This window comes from Dufourea novaeangliae, unplaced genomic scaffold, assembly GCF_001272555.1.
Source record: "Dufourea novaeangliae isolate 0120121106 unplaced genomic scaffold, ASM127255v1 scaffold21, whole genome shotgun sequence".
NCBI lineage: Eukaryota > Metazoa > Arthropoda > Insecta > Hymenoptera > Halictidae > Dufourea > Dufourea novaeangliae.
This window is the reverse complement of record NW_015373910.1, coordinates 4,229,641-4,251,430: the sequence shown is the minus strand read 5'-3', so window position 1 is coordinate 4,251,430 and position 21,790 is coordinate 4,229,641. Positions and strand designations below refer to the sequence as shown.

Below are 21,790 nucleotides of genomic sequence, written 5' to 3'. Positions count from 1 at the left end.
TCCCTATCGACAGAAGTTAACGCTTCTATGGGTATACTTTCTCGTCTCTTTCGTAGCAGCCACTGTGCTCATACTCACGGTTGAACACTTTCTGTATTCGGCCCTCTGGTTTATTTATTAAATCGTTGCTTTTTTTTTTTTTAGTACTGCAAATTTCTATCATTCTAGCGGCTAGAGTCTAGCCGTTCCCTCGCTTTTCGCTCGTTTCTCCATCCGTTTGTCTCACTCCGTGTCTCTTCCGTTTCGATTCTTCCAGGACACGTTCTTTCATCTCCCCGCTATATCAGGAACATTGTGCGTATTTCGTCTACGATCGACAAAAATTCCATGTATTTTCTTTTTCACCATCGTGTGTGCATTCTTTCGCCCTGTCTTCCTGGGCTTTCCTTCTTTTTTTAGTTTTCTGTCTCTCGGTGCGTTGCGATTATTATACAACACACCCCTCACGGCTCGATAAGTCTCTGGTTCTTGGAATATTGACACCGTGTGTTTTTTTGACATTGTGTTTCGGAGGACGACGGAGGAAACGAGACACACGACGCGCTCGAAAATGAAACGTGTGACAACCGCGGTTTTGGCTTTCTCGCGAATACAGGAGTTCGCTTGGCTTTCTGTCGATTGTTCTTCTCTGTACGTCTATCTACGGGCCCTCTACCGATATCAATGTATACGTGTTTCGATAAATAGTACATTACGCCCACACACTTGTAAACTAGGACACGCACAAAAAACGAGAACACCACCCTTACTGAAGCACCGGTTATGTATTTTATCCTTTCTTTCTTTTCCTTTCTTTCAATATATATATATATGCATAGACGTGTATATACAGTGGGTGACAAAAGTATTCGCACACAATTGAAAACGGAACAACTTTTTTTGAAATTTGTCCAAGTGACTTGAGTTCTTTTGTGAAGTTCGGAATATTAGTTTACTACATGGTGTGTAAAAAAGAATATTTTTGAAAAGGTTGTAATTGGTCGGAATCGCGAAGGAAATAATAGAGATCGATTTTACGAATTTTAATCTGAGGCTGTAATGAAAATTTAATAATATATATCAAGGATTTATGTCAGTTGTATGTACAGTGAAACTTTCATTGAAATCGGTTGATGAAAGCTTTAACGTGATTATAGCAAATTTATTGTCAATTCTTTTTTTTGCATGATTTTTCAAGGTCACCTTCAATTTTCTTTCAAAAATTCAATTAAACAAAAAAGTAACACATGCTGTTATGATACTTACCGAATTCGTCTTGAAATGATCTAACAGATAGGCGTAAAAAGATTATAGGTGTATTTGCAAAATATTGAAGGTGACCTTTAAAAAAATTAAAAAAAAAAGAGTTGACAAAAAATTTGCTATAATCACGTTAAAGCTCTCTTGTAACTCTTGTCTCAAATGAAAAAGTTGTAAAAAGCAATCTCTACTATTTTCTTCGCGATTCCGACCATTTGGAACTGTTTCAAAATTTTTGTACACCTCATTTAGTAAACTAATGTTCCTAACTTCACAAAAGAACTCAAGTCACTTTTACCAATTTTAAAAACGTTGTTCTCTTTCAAAGGGTGTCCGAATACTTTTGTTACCCACTGTACGTGTAACATATTAGCCAGTAGAGTGTGTATACGTAAAAAAAGATAAGTATTAGTCGGGTGAGTGCGCTCTAAAAACATTGTGCTACACCCACTTTTTTTTCGTCCCGAAACAACCAGAGTAACGAAGAAGAAGTGACAGGACAAATGTGTGCATATCGCCCGCGCCAAAGCAAGTTTCTTAGGTGGGGTGTAAGGGGTCTTAGGGGTGGGGGTGTGAAACGTACTTAAAGACTAAGAGGACGAGAACCACCCCTCGTTCGTGTCTCCCGATGAACGGTCGTTCCATCCCTCTCATACTCCCGCAACCCCCACTCGTACTCCCTTCTCATTCGATTTATCTCACTCTCTCCCTCTCTCATTCTTTCGTTCTCTCTCATTAGACTTAGTCGCGCAATTAAGGCACCCTCGTTACGTCTATCTCGGTTCTTTCTTTCTCCTCGAAGGAATCCGCGACGAGAAACCCTCTCCGCTCGTTAGGCTGTTAGGTGTTAGACGAATGGAGTGTACCCAGCGGAAGTCGGTGAACCGTGGGGGTGAGGCGGGACCAATCGTTTTCCAAACGTACGAACATTAAATGTCGAAAGTCAGAAGTATGTTTTCAATTTTCAATTCATTCTATCGGCGTGAAATTGTAAATCTTCTTTTCGGAAATTGTGAATCCGTTGTTGTGAAATTGTGAATCTTTTTATGAAATTGTCATACTTTAAAAACGAGGTATTAGTGTCACTTGGAATTAGTTTCTTGTTGTTCTCCCGAGAATCTACCTTGTTTTCGATACTTGTGGGCACATTTTTTCGCGACGATAGGATATGCAGTAAATTCTCGATTATTGTCTGACGGCTACTCGGCACTGACAAGAAAAGATCCCCAGGTGTAACGTTGACTTTTTAACGAAGTTCAGCACAGTGATAGAGCTTCTATCACAGCGATCACCTGACTTCTTAACTGTTCTACCTCTATTTTCAAAAAAACGTCCGTTAATCAATCCATCTGCTTGTCATTGATTCACCATAACATAACAAAATTTTTTCTAAAAATGGTACCCAACAGATTCTTGGTACTTTTATAGCCTATCGACAGTTCGTTAATTTTTCTTTACGATTGCATTCGGTGCCTACCCAACGATCACCGTGAAATACCAAAGCTCAAGAAGATACGATCCGTTGCCGCGATTGTTAGTACGAATCGTTGCAGCGTTAGTGCGATACAGAGACCCAGGAAAAGGTACCTGTGTGTCTACCCGAGTGCCTACGTACCAGAAAAAGTGTACCCTCACGAGTAAACTCGGATTCCACTAGGAGCAAAATTGACGAAGGGAAAGGGCCTCCCGCCATTTGATAAATTTATTTCAACAACTGATATAAATGTTAATTTGGTGTGCATTCCAATAATTCCCAAGTGATAGGAGGCCCTTTCCTTACGTTACTTTTTTCCCTAGTTGAAGCCGAGTTTGCTCGTCAGTGTACACACATTGTGAAGTGGAACAGAAGCCAAGGAGAAAGAAAGAATCGACAAGTAGACGCGAATGTGTCGAGGGTGTTGCGCGCTGCTCGATTAATCCGTAGATACTTACTGGCAACGCCGGAGGCATTCGGGTCCTTGTGGGTGTGCTTCATGTGCTCCATAAGAGCCTCGCCGCCTAGGAAGAGCTTGTGGCAGACTGGGCAGCTGGTTGCGTTCGGTCCGCCGATCAGGGCGGCGTGTTGCTGGAACACAACACGCTGTTGCAACTCCTTTTTTGCGTGGGCCCGGGAAGAAGAAGAACCGGAAGCAGGCACACGCGGGGGCGCACACCGGTAGAGGAGAGCGCAGCCGACCCACAGAATACCACCACAGAGTGTCGCGAACCAGAAGCACGGGACAGGCAGCGCACAGAACAGAACGATTGACCAGTGAGAGTTAGGGCACCGATTTGCCGCCTCCACCACGGACTATTAAATTTCTCATTTCTTTTTTTTTTTTTCTAGTATTTCTTTATTTTTCTAGTGATTGTTTTTTTCTTTTTCGTTTGCAAAAGGGAATTCGCCTCGAGTGTCTGGTAAGGAGCTTCCGGGGGTTTTCGTCACTCTCGACGCGTTGAACAACAAAATTCGAAGATTTTAGCGACACACTTGAGCAGGCGGTGATTGTACCGATTGAATTTTTGGAAAATACTGGGCACTTTTTGCCTGACTTTCTTCTGGTTTTTGTGGTGTTTGTATCATTTTTTGTGGACATTGCAACTGTCGATTTAGTAGACAGATTGAATACTGATTACATGTACTTGATCTGGTGTTACGATACTGGTTGTATAACTTTTAAGTTTATTTCATAACTCGTGAAGGTAATCTGTCGAGATTAGTGAATCGGTAGATTTCTGTGTTTGATCGTTTAAGGATTGTTTGCATTTAAATATCTGATTGTCTAAAATTCGGTATAGTAAAAGAATTCAGAAAAATTCTCCAGGTTTTCTTTTTATTTCAATCCTAATGGAATCCTTAGCAGGGTAAATAAATTGTTCTTTGCGTCCAGTTTGGAGAAATTGATCAATGAAATTCTATATTTGTATAAATATCCACAATCTATTCATGACGAAGAGATCTACAGCATCGACTGCTCAAGTGTTAATCGTTGAACTTGAAACCCGTATCGCAAAGGGTACAAAGCTTATTGTTCTATAAACATAATGTAAGTTTCCAAATTGTTCGACTGATTCGACTATTAATATTCATATGAATAATTATAGACTCGTAGAAATGTCTACTCAAATGTTGCTTGACACAACTCGACCGACAATGATATCGATCAACACAATGATTCCTAAGGATCCTCATTTCGTGTTCAACGCGTAAATCGAGATCGAGTCTTTCTCAGGGACAGAGGCGTCGAAGCTAAGGATTAATGGTCCAGAAGGGAAATGGAGAGTGGTCCGTTTTCGTTATCACAGAAAGGAGACAGTCGATAAAGTACAAGACTTATTTCAGTGGAATTGTTACAATAGAAGGATGTAACCAGGACGGAGAAAGCGAAGCCCAGACAGACGATTGTATAAAAGCGTGAGATTTAAAGATCGATCGGGACCAAACACAAAAAATCTTGTATACATCTGCCTCCATGTTAGCGCAAAGAAAGAACAGCTTTGCTAGTGAATCATGAATCTCCGAACGATCTTTTCGAACCTCACAAAATTTGAACGGTATTGCGAAGCATAGATCACAAACTAACTACTACGACACATATACGATGACCTCTGTTGCTGATGTCCTCTGTTAAAATAAGATTACCAAGCCTCGACTGGGATTCGTCGATCGGTCGAATCGTCGCAACAAAGGTCAATCGTCGAACAGGTAAAAATATGATGTGATATGAACGAAATCTGACGTCCTCGTTGAAAAGTATCTGTCTCTGTCATTTTGGGTAGTGACCTCGTGTTTTAAGGAACCGTTTTTTTTTCTTCCCGACCGTCGTGTACGTATTTTCGATCTACTACTACATTTTTTTCCCTTCATTCTCGCTCTGTATCTCTTTTTCTCTATCCCCCCTCTCTCTTTCTTATTTATTCGTCTCTGCGTTTCTTTCCCACTCCCTCCCCTTCAATCTTCTCTCTGTCTCACGTGCACGTCGCGAAGGTCGGTTTATATACGCACACCGAAGTAGGCGGTAGGGGCACGCGGCCGAGGGAAAAACATGGTGGCCAACCTTGCTCGAAAGAGTGCTTAAAACGGCGGGAAAAAGAATACGAGGAGAGAGAGAGAGAGAGAGAGAGAGAGAAGAACGAAAGAAGGAGTGTAGGTTAGGTGAGAGGAAGGAAAGGCTAAAACGAGACCCAGACGGCAATGACCCGAAAGTTTTTGGGGTCTTCGTTCGCCTCGTTTCTCTTTCTTCCTGCCTACTCCTCCCCCTCCCCCGACTTTGATGCAAACGCATACTTCTTCTCCTTTTTCTTCCTCTCCTTCCTCCATCTCTTCTCCTTTTTCATCGCACGGCCGCGCGCGAGCGGTTCTTCTATCCCTTTCTCCCACATCCTCTATTCCCCTCTACACGCCCGCGTTGCCCTCCCCCTTTTCCCGCCAGAAACCGGGAGAGTTCTCTCTCGTGCCCTTCTTTTTCGTCCCCCTCCGGACCTGGGACAACCGCGAGCAACTTGAGGCGATCAACGAACGAAGGAGAGCCGAATCTCGGGCAGGACCAGTTTAAAATAAGACCAGACGTCGTCGACCTTACGTTCCGGCCACCGCCAGTTCCCTCTGGCAGTCCTCTTCTTTCGATTCGCCTTTCCCCACCTTGCTTCTTCTTCTTCATCATCTTCCCCCCTCGACGGAAGAATTTCGTGTATTTTTAGCGATCGTGCCGTGTCACCCTCCGTCTTCCACCTCCCTCCAACGCTAGATCACAGGGATTTTTCCGTCTGCCAATAGGCGATCATCATCATCCAGACCAGCAGGAGGACAGAGAGAAAGAGTTCGTGGTACCCCCGAGGTCAGCCGTTTCCGCGGTTTCTTTTTCTCTACGGCGTTGTATATATTTTATCCGAGCGTCCAAGGTCCCCGGAGGTTTATTTTCTCGACCCAGCCTCCTTTTGTCCGCCTCGAACTTCCTTGACCCAGGACACCGGGCGGATGATGTCAGGGAAGAAAGAAGGAGAAAAAGAAGCTGCCTAACCGGCCGAAAATAGTGTTGCGTGGCCATTGAACGATGCATCCTCTAGCGTCAATGTACCCTACGTTGTTTAGATGGTCCTTGCCCTCCTTCGTGTTTCTCATCCTCTTCTTTTTCCCCCAAGGGAACCCCACACTTGCTCGAACGCCCACGCACCGCCGCTCCCTCTGCTGGGTTCTTCCTTGCTTCTCGAGGTTAGACGATATTCTTTTCAAGGCGGTGTTGTCCTCCCTCCTTTTCCCCCCCTCGTTTTCGCCTCTACCCAGGCCCGTTCTTCTTTCATCCCGGACCTGGGGTAAGCTCGAGCCGGTTGAGGCCGCCGAAGACGGTGGAAACACGTCGACGGTTCGGTCGTCTGCTCCTCTGTTGCCTCCACGGCTGCATGCAAGTTATTCTCGGAGGGAGGCTGCCGCTGCGGTCCGCGTAGGTTCGACGCCCCGACCTGGCCCAACTGGAAAAAACCGGTTTCTTCGTTGCGCTCTTCCTTTTTTGCCTGCATCCTCGCTTTTTGCACCGCGAATACCACGGGACTACTCTCTAACCCTGCTCTCGCCGCTCTTTCTCTTCTTCTACATCGGCCGTACTCCCCCCCCCTCTGCCACCCCCTTCTTGGTTCCTTCAGCTTCTCCTAGGTCCCCCACGCCTCCCCCTTCTCGTCATTCTTTCTCCGTTCCTCTCGTGTTGCATGCTAGCTAGAGAGTGGATGCAGCGTGGGCGAATCCCCTGGGGGGGACTTTATGATTCGCCGTGACCAGATTTATCTTTCTCTCTTTCTCTAATCTGCGCTCTCGAGAGGACTACGGGAGGACGATGCCCGACCACCGCCTTCTATTCCTAATTCTACGCTTCCTGGTCCCATCCACAACGGACCCAATCGTCTAGTTCAGGGCTACCGGTGTCTACCTCACCTGGGCCAGAATCAGGGGATCCTTTTATGTCCCTCATAATAGTTCCTTTTCTTTTTTCTTCTTCATTGTATGCTTCTCTGCCAATCGGAGCAGTGATCGTTGACGGTTGCCCTCGGAAGGAGGATCGATATTGGTTTCGTTAATGTCTTCTTTTTTTTTTTTTTTGTTTTGTTAGTAGTTATTTATGATCGTCGTTTTTGCCTAGTCGATGACTCGCGGAGCGTTCAGAAGCAGACCCCGGGACCAGGGAGTGGCGTGAAAAGGAAGTGGGTGTGAGCACACGCGAACCGGTGCGTGACGTTGGGCTCGATGGAGCCATTTTGTGTTCACGGAAAGGGACCCATCTTTGATCGAGAATTCGGTTGCGGTTTATCGAAAAATGCGACTTGCTTTTGCTCCGGTTAGAAATGTTTTTAGATGAGCGTCACTTAACACGTTTACTGCCACAGTGAAAACGGCCGTACGTAGTCAGACACGCTTTAATTCGTTTTTTAAGCCAGAAATCGTCGAAAATGTGTGCGTTTAGTTAATGGAGGTTGTTGGCCATGTTTGAAATTATACTGCGGTGTTAATTTTACGCAAATATTTTGACGTGGCAGTCAAAGTGTTAAATGCGAAACTGTACAGAGTGTTCTTTTCTTACACGTTCGATGTATTGTTCACCTTCAGATTCTATTGTAAAAACGGATGCAAAGAATCGTAGTATCTAAATCACTTTATATTTTCCTTTTTCTTTCAACTATTACTTCAACGTTGCTTTAGATTTTATTGTAAAAAATTACCTAAACAATCGTTGTATCTGAATCACTTTATATTTTCCTATTTTTTCATCAATAACTCTAACACTGATTTTAACAATAAGATTAGCCAAACGTTCGAAATTTCGCCACAAACACAACATTGCCGATTATACACGTAATACGGAATCTAACGAATATAGAAAAAAGCATTCTGTATTTTCGATTGGAAATCCATATCCGTCTCGGAGGAATTAATCATCGTGTCACAAATTTTGTCGAACCACTTTCCATCGTTTTCTCAGCTTCGTTCTTTCATCATAAAATTATATTTATTTCTTCTGGTCTCGATGAAAAGCTCCCCGCGAAAAAAAATAATGCCTCGAACGCGGCAGCCTCTCTTTTCTCCGGAGCAAAAGCGATAAACTCCCGAAGGTCGTTTCTCGCGGCGCGCAATTCTTTTCGCGTCATTTCACTCTTTTTTTTCTCCTCTTTTTCTCTCTCTCTCTCTCTTATCTCTCCTCTTCCCCCGCCGTTGCCTTTCCTTGGCTCTCTTTTAGCCGCAACGAGGCCGCGAGCCTCGCCGGCAGACAACCTTCGCGTCCGTACAACAAACCAAGAGCCCGCGAAAGATATCCAAGTCTTTTGCTCCTTTATCCTCGGTTTCTTTTTGGCCAGCGTGTCGCCTCCTTTCGCAACTGGGGGCCCTGAAGAATTCTCTTGGTTTTCTTCGTTTTTTATTTTAATCGTGGAACGTCACGTTTGCACTCGCGAACACGTTTTTCGCGCGGATAGAAAGGAGAAGCAGAGCCTTGGAAAGTGACGTTCTTTATTTTTCTAGAAGACATCTCGGCAGGGTTAATTCTTTTCGTTTCCAATTCATTTTTCCCTTGACCTCCTCGAAGCGAGGTACTTTTTATTCCTGTATTTTCGACATCCATGGTTGTTTCAACCTTCGAACTTCCCTTTTCCCTTCGATCTTCCCGAAGCAGGTCTTTATTCCTGTATTTTCAACGCTCATAGATGTTTCAACCTTCCAACGGAATCATTTACTCGATTGGTTACAGTACCATCGATGGATGTCGTTGAGTCACATTAAAAAAATTCACAGCTTAAATCCATTAGTTCCTCGTAAAAAATTTCTTTCTCCAGGATATTCTCGTTAGTACCAGAGTATATTATATCAACGCCCGTACGATTTATTCCATCGCAAATAAAGGGGTTAGGATTTCGATCGGTAATATCCAGGGTATTAATTTCGTACGGGGGGTGAGTTGGTCCTCGAGAACGAAATAAAAAAAAAACACAACCTAAACCGTGGGCTGAACGACCCGAATCGAAAAATAATCTCCTAATAAAAATAATCTAAAAATAGTTTCTTTCATTCTCGCGCCACGATCGTGTTTGAATATTCTCGCTCTCACCCCCAACCCCCGTCAATATATCCAGTCGTTTTTTTTTGTCGCGGTAATCCACGCGTTATGCGTGTCGAATCCGTGTACAGGAGCCAGTAATATTGAACAAAGAGAGAAAAAAAAAACGAGAAAAAAAATAAAAGAAACCGTAGTGAGCCAGCAGGAAAAGGGTTGTGGACGCGATATACTCTCTCTCTGTCTTTCCCCCCGCCCAGTTGTTGCGCCAATAGCGGTTCGTTCCAGGCCGGGAGACGCGCGAAAAAAAAAGGAAGCAAAAAGCGTATGGGGTGTCGCGGGACAATAGCCAGAAAAATCTCCCACCATCTCTTGCACCAGTCGATGATTTCATTAGGCGATCGAGAGGTGTGTGCGCACATATACACACGTAGGGAAGATGGGAGCAAAAAAATAGGGGGCCCCATAGGGGCGGAGTCTGCGCAAAAAATTAATATCGAGGGGGTTAGACCAGTGGAGAGAGAGAGAGAGAGAGAGAGAGAGAGAGAAAAAATGTCGGACGGAAGAAGGGGTGAGAACTCTACGCTGACGCATCAGCTTCTTTTCGTGTCACGAAGTTTCATTACGTAACGGAGACTCTGTCGAGGAAAGAAGTGTCGATCATCCCCAAGGATCGACTTCAAAAACTCATCAAGGATTTACTGTAATACGCTTAGGAGATGCCAGGCAATTGTAAACAATAACGGAAATTGGACAAGATATTAACACGAAAACACCCGTAGAAGAAGGGCTACCTGAATTGACCGGAATTTTTGTGATACAGATTCCTCTCGATTACCGTTCCGAACTCGGACAATAATCTTATAGGAAGAAATTCTTCAGACATTCGTAAATTCGTTTTCTGTAAATTCTCCCCTCTTCTCCAATTGGTGTGGATAATGCCTGGACAATAATCGCGTAGGACAAGCCAGACAATAATCGAGAGGAGCCTGTAGCTGCATCCAGATAAACATTTTCCCGGTCACGCTCTTATTAGACAGACTATACGTACTGTTCTGTTCGAGGATCGAAGAAGCTTCGTTGGTTTTCGTTCACGTGTCCCCGTAGTTCGCGGGCCCATAAACCGCGGCGGCGTATAACGCGAACACGACGTTTCCAGAGTGATAAGATCGAGGAGAATGGGTATGGGATGGTCGGAGGGAGCACGGAATCGTTTCGATCGCCGTTTATATCGAGGCACTTGGGCTCACCACGCAGGGAATTGAAGGAGGGAACCGAAGGGTGGGAGGGGGTTGGGTGGAGTTAATTAATTAATGTACGAATGCCAGATACCAAACACGTGGATCGCCTATTTCTAACTCTACATCGAATTTCAACCTGTTCTTGTTTCTCGCTGTCTTTTCTTTTTCTCGGTGTTTCTCGTCCGGGCGATGAACCATATCGATCGAAAGAAAAGCGCGTGTGTCGTTTTGTTTTCTTTTCCACGGAGTATGATGTATATACATATATTCTTTTCGATTGAATAAAGGGCGGCGGGATATTCGGTCAGGGATCGTCGAGATTGGAAAATGAAAGGCTAGAGAGAGTTTTGCAAGCGAATCTCGTGAGAAATTACACCCGAAAGGAATTCCCATGGGCACTGCCGTTATTGACCCGATCGTTTTACCTTTAATCGTTGCCATGGGTACTTGGAACACTGCGACAAAGAGAGACCAGCATGAAATGGAGATCAATTTGTATTAATTCGAGGCGGTTAAATATCGTAATTTCTTTTCTTTTTTTTTTTTTAGAAACATTCTATTTCTTTTTTTAGAATACCCATCCAACGTCCCACGTCCGAGAGGAATATAACAAGGAACAAGCGTTTATTTTTTTCGTGTTCGACGGGTGATTTTACGCGTACGATGTTTGTTCTATCCTCCGTTACTTTCGAGGATCGCGCGACGTGCATCTGGAAAATGTGTCGAGAAAGAGTGAGAGAGAAAGAGAAGGAGAGAAAGCAGCGGTTTTTCGAACACGGAACGAATCCCCGTGGCGAGGAAAAATAAATCTAATGGCTAACGAGTTTTTACCGAGGCTCCGCGAGCTCGGGCAATTAAGAAGAGGGCTGAAGGGGTCTCGATGGGGAGGCACCCGGAGGTGGGTCGGAAGAAGGTCGAAAGGTACGAGAAAGTCCGACCCAGGGGGGACAGAAGGGGTTGCGTATCGTGTTGCACGACATTCAACCCTTGTACACCGCTAAACTACAGATAAATACGGAAAGGGTTGAAGACGCGCGACGGTAAGAAGCAGCGAAGAAACCCAGTCACCCACCGCGACTTCGCACTGCCCCGAATCTGTCTTTTTTTGTTTTTTTTTTTCTTTGGTGTATATATTACGTAGGTAAATCTATTGATTATATATATTTTATACTTTCTAGATCATGTTTATTTACGAATTTCAATGAATTTTGTATAGGGGTTCTTTTAACCCTTTGACGCCCAGACCCTTAAATCGGTATTTGAAAATCATGAGACTGATATATGTGTTGTACCTTGTTATTTTGAAATTTTTAAAATTTTCTTTTAGAGGAAATATTTGAATTTCTCAATTGAAAATGCGAAGATCTATTTCACATCAGTGAAACTACGAATCCTTACTGACAAAGTTTAGATATTAATCAGCGACAGAATTTGACGCACTTTTAACACTAGAACTACCAAGCAAGTCAAAATGACTTGCCAATACATTCTTACAATGATGATTAAAATGTTACAACAATACATTTTCTCAGATTTTTTGTAACTTTTATTACGATACGACATTAAAGAAATTAGTTAAATTATAAATTTGTGAAGTTTCAAAACTTTGCCATAGTTATTGATCGATCGAAAAAGATATGTGTTTATCGTTGGTAGTTCTAGTGTTAAAGTGAGTGTTTTACTGGTGCAATACTGGGCGTTAAAGAGTTAAGTCTGCTTTTGTGTTCCGACACTTATGATCGTGTATTTCGAACATTCTCACTGTTTATCGACTCGTTGTTGGTGCATACGAAACGTATGTTTTTTTCATCACAAACCTATCTTCAACGTAGTGATTCTGTTCGTGTTTCGTAATTGATAACTAGACTGCGGATGTTCATGCAAAGTCACAATTTTAGGCATTAATTTATAAACGTAAAAATGAGATAGAAATTTCTTTCCTGCACTAGATGTCTTCTTATGTTGAGAATAATATAGAAATATTAAGTTTTATCGAAGTTTTTATTTTACCATATTTTGTGTATTAAAATTTGTTATAAATTAATAAACATCCGCAGTCTACCGATAACATTTTTGCAAAAAGAAAAGTGAACGTGCTAATTGTTTCTAGATCGCCAAGAATAGTCTTACGTTACGTGGAAATTATTGTTAAGAGGCACACGTGTTCCAGAAATAAATGGTCTGGTCTTTGCTGACTTATTCTACTCTAAAAACCGGATAACACTTTCAACTCTAAATCGAAAGACCTATCACTGTTGTTCTTTACCATCTGCTATTACAAGAACGACAGCCCTCGCATGTATAAACCTATTAAAGATTCTCAACAACTTCTAATACAGTAAGAAAAAAAAATTAATATCCAAAAACCTTTCAAACTTCGACCACTTAATCCTGGAACGCTCGATACCGTCGAATGTTTCCATCACAACCCACAATCTATCGAATCGACGCTATAAAATTACCCAAGTACTGTCGAGTGTACAAAGTTTCGATGTAGTTCTGAAAATGCCCATCTTTCGATTTTGGTAAATATATTTTTATTTATTATTTATTTACTATTATATTAATCATGTAATATTAATTAATTTTTCTTATCTCCAGAGGTCGATAGATTAATATTTGTTATCTCAAATTTCTTTTACCTCTACAGGGATAGTTCTACCAACAAACTAATCTTCGTTATTCCAAATTAAATACCACTAGAACTACCAACGATAAACGTACATATCTATTCCCATAGAATCGATAAACACAAACAAACATTTAAAAAAAGTATACAATATAAACTATTTTTACATACGTTCATTTCGTGGTATGCGACACAATTCACCCAAGTTTCATCAAAATCTCAAGATAGACCTCTTCGAAACCGAGTTCCGAAATTTCGAAACAAAAAACAAAAGCAACATTTCCATCGGTTTCGCGTGCACCAGTCCAACGATCATAATCTCCGTCACTCGTCTACAACGACCCCGACAACGTCTTCCCGCTCGATTCACAACCACCCACCCCTCAACCGAACGTCCATCCTCCTGTCTATCGAACACCCAGGGTCGTGCCTCATCGCGGGAGGGAGCGTGCGTCTAAACGCGAAGTTCCGCGGGGATACTCGAAGAAACGGTCGGTCCGTACGGAACAAAGAACAACAGGGGAGGGTAGGTAGGTAACAGTTCGTATAAGACGCGAAGGGAAGCGTGTGCACGGCGGACAACAAGTACAAGGGGTGGAAGTGGGGGATGAAGGAAGGGTTAGGTGTGGGGTGGTTAGAGGAAACGCGAGTTTCTATGGCTGGGCTACCGATCGTTCTCCATAATACATTTACGGCTCCAGCCTATTATAATATTGTACTCCGGAGTGTATTGTCTTTCTCTCGGGCCGGGGGATAATGTTTCGCCGACACGCCACACAGGCCTCGACCCCGCGAGTATAACTCTTTCATTTCCCCGTTTCTCCTTGCTCGCTTCTCTGTCCTCTAACGTTGCTGGTCGTAGCTCTCCCATCAAGGTTTCGCAGTATTTTTTCGTTTCATTTGCACTTTTTTCCTCTCTTCTTCAACAACGATCCATTAGCTATCAGGACGACCGAGATGGAAAGGGGGAGGGAGGCTAGTAGATAGCCTGGAATAGCGAAAACAATTTCAAGAAATCTGCCCCGGCGAAAATTCGATTAGCCGCGCAAGATGGGCTCGAGGTCTCTCTGTCTGTCCCTCTTGCTCCCTCCATTTGTTTCGTTCTCGTTCTTATTTTATTTCCCGCGGAGAACGGGTCGGCACCGACTCTGTTTCTGTCGCGCTGGCCGGCTTTTAATTACTTCTCTCCATCGCGGCGAGATCGTAGAGAAACAGGAGGATTCTCTCTCGGTCTCTTCAGGGTTCCCCCACTATTTTCGTCGTGTTCCTTCTTCATCTCCGTTTTTCCTGTCTGTGTTTCTTCGGCTGGGATTTTTCTTCTTTTCTTTTTTCGTGGAACCGCGATCACCGGCTACTTTTAACCCCGAGCGAACGTTCTTTCTCTCTCTTTCTTGCTATTCCATTAAACGGTCTTCGTAATTTCGCGAACCTGCACACAGGCCTGCCAGCGGTTTTTCCCTGGGGGGGGGGGGGGGGGGGGGGGGGTAAACGAGCGAGGCTGCGCCGAGGAAAACGAGCCTTCAGCCCCGTGGATTAGCGTTCAATTAAAGGGTTCCACGACCAGAGAAACCGACCCACAGTCTTCTCGATGAAAGAACCGATATTTATTGCCCCCGTGAACACCGACGTGGATTACGGTCGCGTGCCCGCCATTCCGTTGCACCTGATTCCCAAAAGGAACAAAACTTGGTTGTTTCGCTTTTCTTTCCGTCCCCTGTGGTTCGAGAGATGAAATTCAAGAAACTTATTATCCATTGGTGAAAGACGCAGTCGACAAAGTGGATGGAAGTTAGACGATATTCCCATAGATCGTGGCGCTAAATGATCCTTTCTTCAATTCCTATCCCTTTTCCTCTTCCGGTTTCTTTTTCTCTGTCGATATTTACCAGACGACCGGTGGTTACGCAACCAGCCCAGGTCTAATTGCTCGAAAGTGGGGAACGGGTAAAAAGTAGTTATTGGAGTTTCTTCGACGAAAGAAGCGAGAAGACAGCGCGAGATGAGAGAAACAAGAGTTGAAAAAAAGGTGTGCGCAGGGGAGAGACGTACACACTGATACACACTTAGGGTCACGAACAGCTCCCGACAGATGCCTTCCCACGTTTCTTTTCTGTCTTCTTTCTCCGTCCAAGACATGTGCCCGGCGAAAAGGGTTGAGAAATTCAGTTGCTCCGCGGAGCACGGGCAAAAAACCACCCCACCCTGGGTGTGGTACAAGGATTCCGCTGGTAATCGGTGCGCGCCGCGATTCACCGGCCGAAAGGGGTGAATTCGATTAAAGCCTCACAGGGACTTGAGCGATCTTTCTCCTGGATCGGTCGATTTCCGTTTTTTTCCCCCTCTGTTCTCGTTTCATTCTCTCTCTGTTCCTCTCATCAACTACGATCCCGTAATGGGATGATGCTTTCTTTCTGCTTCTGTTCTTTTTTTCGTTCTTTATCCCCTTCGATGTATATATTGTACTCGTGGCTCGTTTATGCTCGTATTATGCGCGGATGAATGTGTCGTTTTCTCTCGCCCCGTTACTTTTTTTTTTAGAAGTCATCGTCGGTTCGTTGAGTCTGTACAAGGTTTAACGGATTCGATTAGACCGTTTCTGTTGTCCCTCGATGATTTTCATCCCGTTTCGTCCGTGACTTTAGCGACGCACCAGCCCCCGGGTGACCTCGATCGGGCGTACCGATCGGAGACACGGAAAAAAAAAAATGATCGAGAGGGATACCCCACACACGATTCACGGAGAATCGATGTAATTGAAGATGGTTGGGTATGTAATGTCGCGAGTCCGCGTCGCTCTGCGAACATTCTGGTTCCGATGTGAGGGAAGTCGTACGGAGAAGAATAAACCACAACCAAAGCGACAAAACCCAGTAGTCTCGATAAGCGTGTTACGAAGAGCCCAGGCGAGAACGATCTATGTACAGGAGATCATCGATGAGTGCTCGAAGGCTTTTCGGCAGTGAGTGTTCAGACGTCATTTAGGGATGTTCGATTCTTATTTGATTGTTTTGGTTGAAAAATTGATCTTTTGAATCGATTTTGTTGTGTTTGATTTTTCTGAGAATTGATTCGATGCTGTTCAATATTTATGAGAATCGATTTTTTTTTCATCAATTTTTTTTCCGTTACTAAGGAATGTCACTCAACGCAACTATATTTGACTAAACCTGGAAGAGACAAAGCTGTCTGATTGGTCTTTCAGTTTGAGAATTAATTTGTCCCGAATGGAAAGACCAATTACCTACAGCTTCACCCCGCTAGCTTTTAGGCGATAGCTGAGGTGTGGGTTCTTCCTAATAACTACGCAGATCTATGTTCCTAAGAACTATTCAAATAATTATTTATAATAGATAAAATTTTATTCCTAATTTTGATTTCCTAATTTTCAAGAGATTGAGCAATAAATTCGTACCTTCTAGGGAAAGGAAGTAGGCTAATTATCAAAAGTATTTACTAATAGAATTTCTGACTTCAAACCTTCAAAATTTTACAATTCAAACCTTCATATGTTTTGATCTCCTCTTTGTAATAGCATACAAAAAAATAAAGAATTTCATTTAAAAAAACGTTGCCATTAAAGAAACCTCAGAATAGATAGTGAATCGATTCTTTGCAGTGAATCGAACATCCCTAAAGTCATCCCCGCCATTGAACCCTTGACTAGTAGATATTCGATCTATGTGCGTCCTATTACATTAGAGAATAGGAATTCATCATTATATAAAGAAAGTTCTACCTAGAAAACAGCAAATATTTTTTTCAGTCTTACTTCGGAAGTTTTATGTTTTCTTAATTGTTGTATCTCCACATGTTTACAACAATTAAAAATTTATAGTGATAATAAGATTTTTTGCTACCACTGAACCCTTGACTATTTCCAAAGTGGATTCCCCAAATGGTGGACACGACTTTGGAACACTCAGTGTCGAGGATCCTCCGAGCACTCGTCGATGATTTACTGTATATAAGCTAACCGTTAGGATCTCTCCTTCCGTTGCCGTAAGAAACGTTCCGTTCCGTAAGAAAGTTTTCTATATTTTCCACGAAATAGGGGATCGAGACCCTTTGCACGGTGGTGTTCTAGCTTGCTTTTTCTCTTCCCTTTGAAATCTTTACGCTCGAGGGGGAGGCCCGGTTTGTAGGAAAAAGAGTGTTGTGTTGTGATCCGTTCCAGGTGCGCTCGAATAATTACTGATACATGTACCGTGCATCGAGTTCTCGTCCCGCGAACCTCGAGAGTCCTCGGGTGTAAATTTTCTTTTTTACGAAGCTCGTATACGAGAACGTTACCGAGAGTCCAAGGGGGGGGGGCAGGGCCGGAATCGGAGAGCCTATCGATCGTGAAGGGGGATATAATGGATCTACAGATCGTACGGAGAGAAGCGTGACCCATCCGCCACCATGTGTGCAAATACAGAGAAACGCGTTGTTCCGTGCCGCGACAAGAAGTATCGTGTATTATAGGTAATATGGTTGTTAATAATTTTAGGCGTTCGATACGACCGACTAGAAGAGCTTTTTAGCGGAGAATTACGATTAAAAAAAAAAAAACTATATACGATTGTTATATAGATATAGAATTTGAGATTTGATTAAATCGTCTAGATCGATTCTAGAGATACTCGATAGTTTGCTCTCCGGGATCGTTCCGACCGGTGGTTCGATTATTATTCGTGTACGAGCACCGCGTTGTGTAGCCGAAATGCCCGTTGTTGTTGTTGTTGTTGTTGTTGTTGTTGTTGTTGTTGGTGGTGGTGGTGGTGTTGGACGTCGGATTCGGTACATACATGACTGACCTTCGACGTGTGGGTACGAAGGCTGGATTCTGTGGCGAAGCCTTTGCCGCAGATGTTGCAATGGAACGGCCGGTTCTTCGCCCGTTCCACTTGGGCGTCGTGGTTCCGAAGGTGCTGCTGCAAATTCGATAGCTGAATGAACGCCCGCCCGCAATCCGGTAAATGGCACTTGTACGGTCGTTCACCTGCAAACAGAAAAGCGTGCAATGTGAATAAACGGATAAGTGAATGGTACAGGATGATCAATGGAAGTTATTTATTCTGGACCTTTTTCAATTGGACCTGATTAAGTCGACAACAGAATTGTTTTATGGTGAATATGTTCTGTTCTTTTTTTTGTAGAGAGTTTGAGGTATTGTTAAATTGAGGGGCTTATTGGAGAAGGGGCACGTGGTATTATACTATAAATTTACAAAATTACTTTTAGGAAATGTAATTTTCTCAGAAAATTCGGTATTAACTGGTAGTTATTTTCGTTGGTAATTGAAGTAGATGGTAAATGGCAGTTACTGTCGAGTCTTGGTTTGAAAATTCTTATTATATGACAGCGTCTTTAACAATCTAAAAATGTTTCGCCTTCGCATCCCAAATTGGATTGAATGAAAGAGGCAATCACTATGAAATGGCATAGTCTCTATAAAAAAATAGTTTGCTCGAATAACCGTAATCTTTTCTTTACATTGTTAAGAACGTGTCGTAATAATTGCCATTTGCCATCTACTTCAACTACCAACTAAAATAACTACCTACGAGTTAATACGGAATTTCCTGAATTATAGTTATTTTTTCTGAATGTAGTTCTGTAAATTTATTGGTAGTATTGTGGCATGTGCCAGTTTTCCACTAAGTCCCTTTTTGTTACAAATTCTTCAAGGAGACAGAATTCGTTTGCTTTCAAAATCAAGGAATTTTAATATGCTTCTGTCTATGAAAGGGTATATGCTTGAAGTTTATGGAATTGACACTAGATGATTAGAGGTACAAAAATGATACAAAATGGTACAAAAATGGTGGCAAGTGCCTCTTTCCCACTGAGCCCTTCCATCTCAAGCAAGCTGCGTTATTCGTTGCGAGTTCGGTTGAGATTTTGGATTTTCAAGTGAGTTTGTTTTTCAGTTATACATTAAACTTTCTTGAGACGTGCAACACGATTACCGAGAGTATTAGAGACGATTCAGCGTTATTTCTTCTGAATCACTCATTATCATTTTAATCTTTTAATATCTACAAGATCGTATAGTAAGGGTGACAATGACATTATGAGAAATCAATGCAACATTTCCATTTCGTTAAATAATTGATGGAACAGACGTTACACGTCCATCTTGACAATAAATGATCGAGTTTGAGATGAGTACTGATTCACAAAGAACATGTCTTTTTTTTACTGTACATATTACAGAAGGTTTTGTAATGTTAAAAAATTGTTCATAGTTGGAATTTTAGCTTATGTAACTCAGTATTAATTCACAAAGAATATGCTTTTCACTGTACATTAAACATACAAACTTCCTTAACATAAAAAGATTGTCCACATTTGGAACTTTTGCTTACAGGATTGAGTAATAATTCGCAAAGAAAATGTTCTCCACTGTATATTGCAGAAAGTTTCGTAATGTAAAAAAGATTCTCCATACTTGGTTCTAAAATTTCAGATCGCACGTGTCATTGAACGTCATACAATTACACGAAATACTGCGAGAAAGCTTTTTCATCCCCCAAAAGAAATCGATGAACATTTTTTCCGTCCGCCTCTTAATTAGTAAAACGAACGAGCTCGTTGGAGGTCGAACCGCATAAACGAGGAATGAATTTTCTCCTGTTTCACACGTGTGAGCGTGGTCTCGAGCGAGAAAGGGAAAAAGAGAGAAAGAGAGAGGGAGATAGAGGAACACGGGCGCGAGACAACTTTTTTCCGGGGGACGAGCAACAGGTATCCAGCGGCCAGATTTTAGGGGGTGGGGTGAGGCGTAAAAAATGCCACTCGTTTTAAAACGGCCATTAGAGGCGGTGTTTTAACAACGCGTATAATCAGCCCCCGCCTGATTTAAAACGACTACGGATATTCGTTCGTTGTCGTCTCTTCCGCGTTGCATTAATAAAATCTGCAACCAACACAGTTCTTTTTCTTTTTTTTTTTGCCACATCTGTTTACAACCATCATCGATGGGGGAATTTTATGAGGTTCCATCGGATCGTATTTTGACAGATGATTCGGAATATTTTCAAACGGTGATTTTCTCATCGATAATCGCGCAATCAGGAGCCTTCTATCGGAATATTATTACGAACGATTCTAATCAAATTAAGAAATTTATTTACGTAAATTTTATTACGTTTTTTTTTTTTTTAAAGGTTTCTTGATTTGACTGACACAATTGATGTTTGTGATTATCGAAGGACTCTGTTGGTATTATAGATACGACGCAGATGGAGCACAGAATATATCTTGGCCGAGCCCCTTAATCAATTCCATCGGGATTCGCGTCGGGGAAGGCTGATCGTTTTGCGATTCTTTTTTTTTTCCTTTTTTCTTTCCTTTTTTTTTTATTGTTCTGTCTTCCCTCCCCCTGTGACCCGTTCGGATTACTGATTCCTACGAGGAGCGAGATATCGGTTCAATTTGTGTTTTATTAAATATCGAGATTCTTCCCCCGGCCCTCTTTTTACCTCGGCCAGCTCCTTCTTTTTGTTTCCAGCACGGCTTTTTCCCTCCCGCGCTCTCTCCGTCTTCTCTCGCCACTTCCTTCCTCCTTCGACGGGATTCATCTTTAATTCAGAACGATCGATGGGTTAATAAAAAATATTGTCCGACGGCATCCGACGCGAGATTTTTGATATTCAGTTGTCGATTTGGCGATGGAAACGAAACGATTAGTGAAAACGGATTTTTCTTGAAGTGTTTTTTATTTTCTTTTTTTTTTTTTAAACAAACTATAAATGTTTCGGCTAAAAGTTCCAAGGATCGGATCAGAGAGACGTGGTTGATTATAAATATAGAAAAGAAACATGATTCTTGCGCATGCAACGAAGTACATTCGGAGCAGTTTGTAAGTAAATCGTACAAACTCTCTTATTTCTGCTTCAAACGTCTGGTGTGATAATAAGTATACTATTTACAAATTATATACCTCCTGTTCTACGAACCAGACGGAAAAAAAGGCAAATTAAATTAACAAGCGAGTTATGAAGTGATACATTTGTGATCGTATTTATACACACTGTGAACAGATACGCAAGGTTTTTTTTTATCTACCCATACCAAGAGAGAGGAAAGTGCGTCAGACATTCTCACGTCTCGAACTGGTAATGTATACACTCGTAAATTTCAGATTTTATTTGCAAATTATCATTATCATCGAATTAATTAACACTTTTTTGTCAAGTGAGGTAGCAGCCTGTTTTTTCAAAAGTACAGACTGAGAGTTGTTGACGTAATAGTACGTCTTTCATAAATAAGAACAAGAATGGTGAAAAAGTAAGGAAAAGTCGTTATTTGCCGTCTAAGCTCGCACTTTATTCTCTCCTGCATATCAGCGTGCACTAATAAATGCACAAAAAAACCTCACAGTGACCCATCAAGATTGTCAGACCGTCCGGTAAAGCACGACCCTCCCTCGTAACATTCTCGTTACTCGGTCCTGCACGAGTTGACACCACCGAGAGAGGGAGGACGCGACGTAAAAATTATTTATCGTATTGTGTCGCACGATGAATACATGAATGCAAAATGTCCCATTCGCCGGCTACCAATGGGGACGACCACGGTAGAAGCTTCGGTGGAAGAGAGTGAGAGAGAGAAAGAGGACCGAGGCGAGATCCAAAGGCAAACGGTGGAACGCGCGTGGCTAAAGTTATAGCCAATACGTAAAC

General features: G+C 42.5%; 2 protein-coding genes across 2 annotated transcripts in view; both read right to left on the bottom strand.

The window, feature by feature from the left end:
- The window catches only part of LOC107194157 (putative uncharacterized protein DDB_G0271606), a 26,456-nt gene extending 5,853 nt beyond the window's left edge, over nt 1-20,603 (bottom strand). Inside the window, exons 1-4 of the mRNA XM_015583726.1 lie at nt 20,588-20,603; nt 17,918-18,102; nt 10,918-10,947; nt 3,172-3,331 (exon numbers count right to left, since the gene is read on the bottom strand). Coding sequence (XP_015439212.1) covers nt 3,172-3,223 — 52 coding nt within the window. The 5' untranslated portion in view covers nt 3,224-3,331; nt 10,918-10,947; nt 17,918-18,102; nt 20,588-20,603. The remainder of the gene's footprint in view (nt 1-3,171; nt 3,332-10,917; nt 10,948-17,917; nt 18,103-20,587) is intronic.
- The window catches only part of LOC107193909 (zinc finger protein rotund-like), an 89,676-nt gene continuing 71,583 nt past the window's right edge, over nt 3,698-21,790 (bottom strand). The window contains exons 5-7 of the mRNA XM_015583447.1: nt 20,588-20,686; nt 17,918-18,102; nt 3,698-3,820 (exon numbers count right to left, since the gene is read on the bottom strand). Coding sequence (XP_015438933.1) covers nt 3,698-3,820; nt 17,918-18,102; nt 20,588-20,686 — 407 coding nt within the window. The remainder of the gene's footprint in view (nt 3,821-17,917; nt 18,103-20,587; nt 20,687-21,790) is intronic.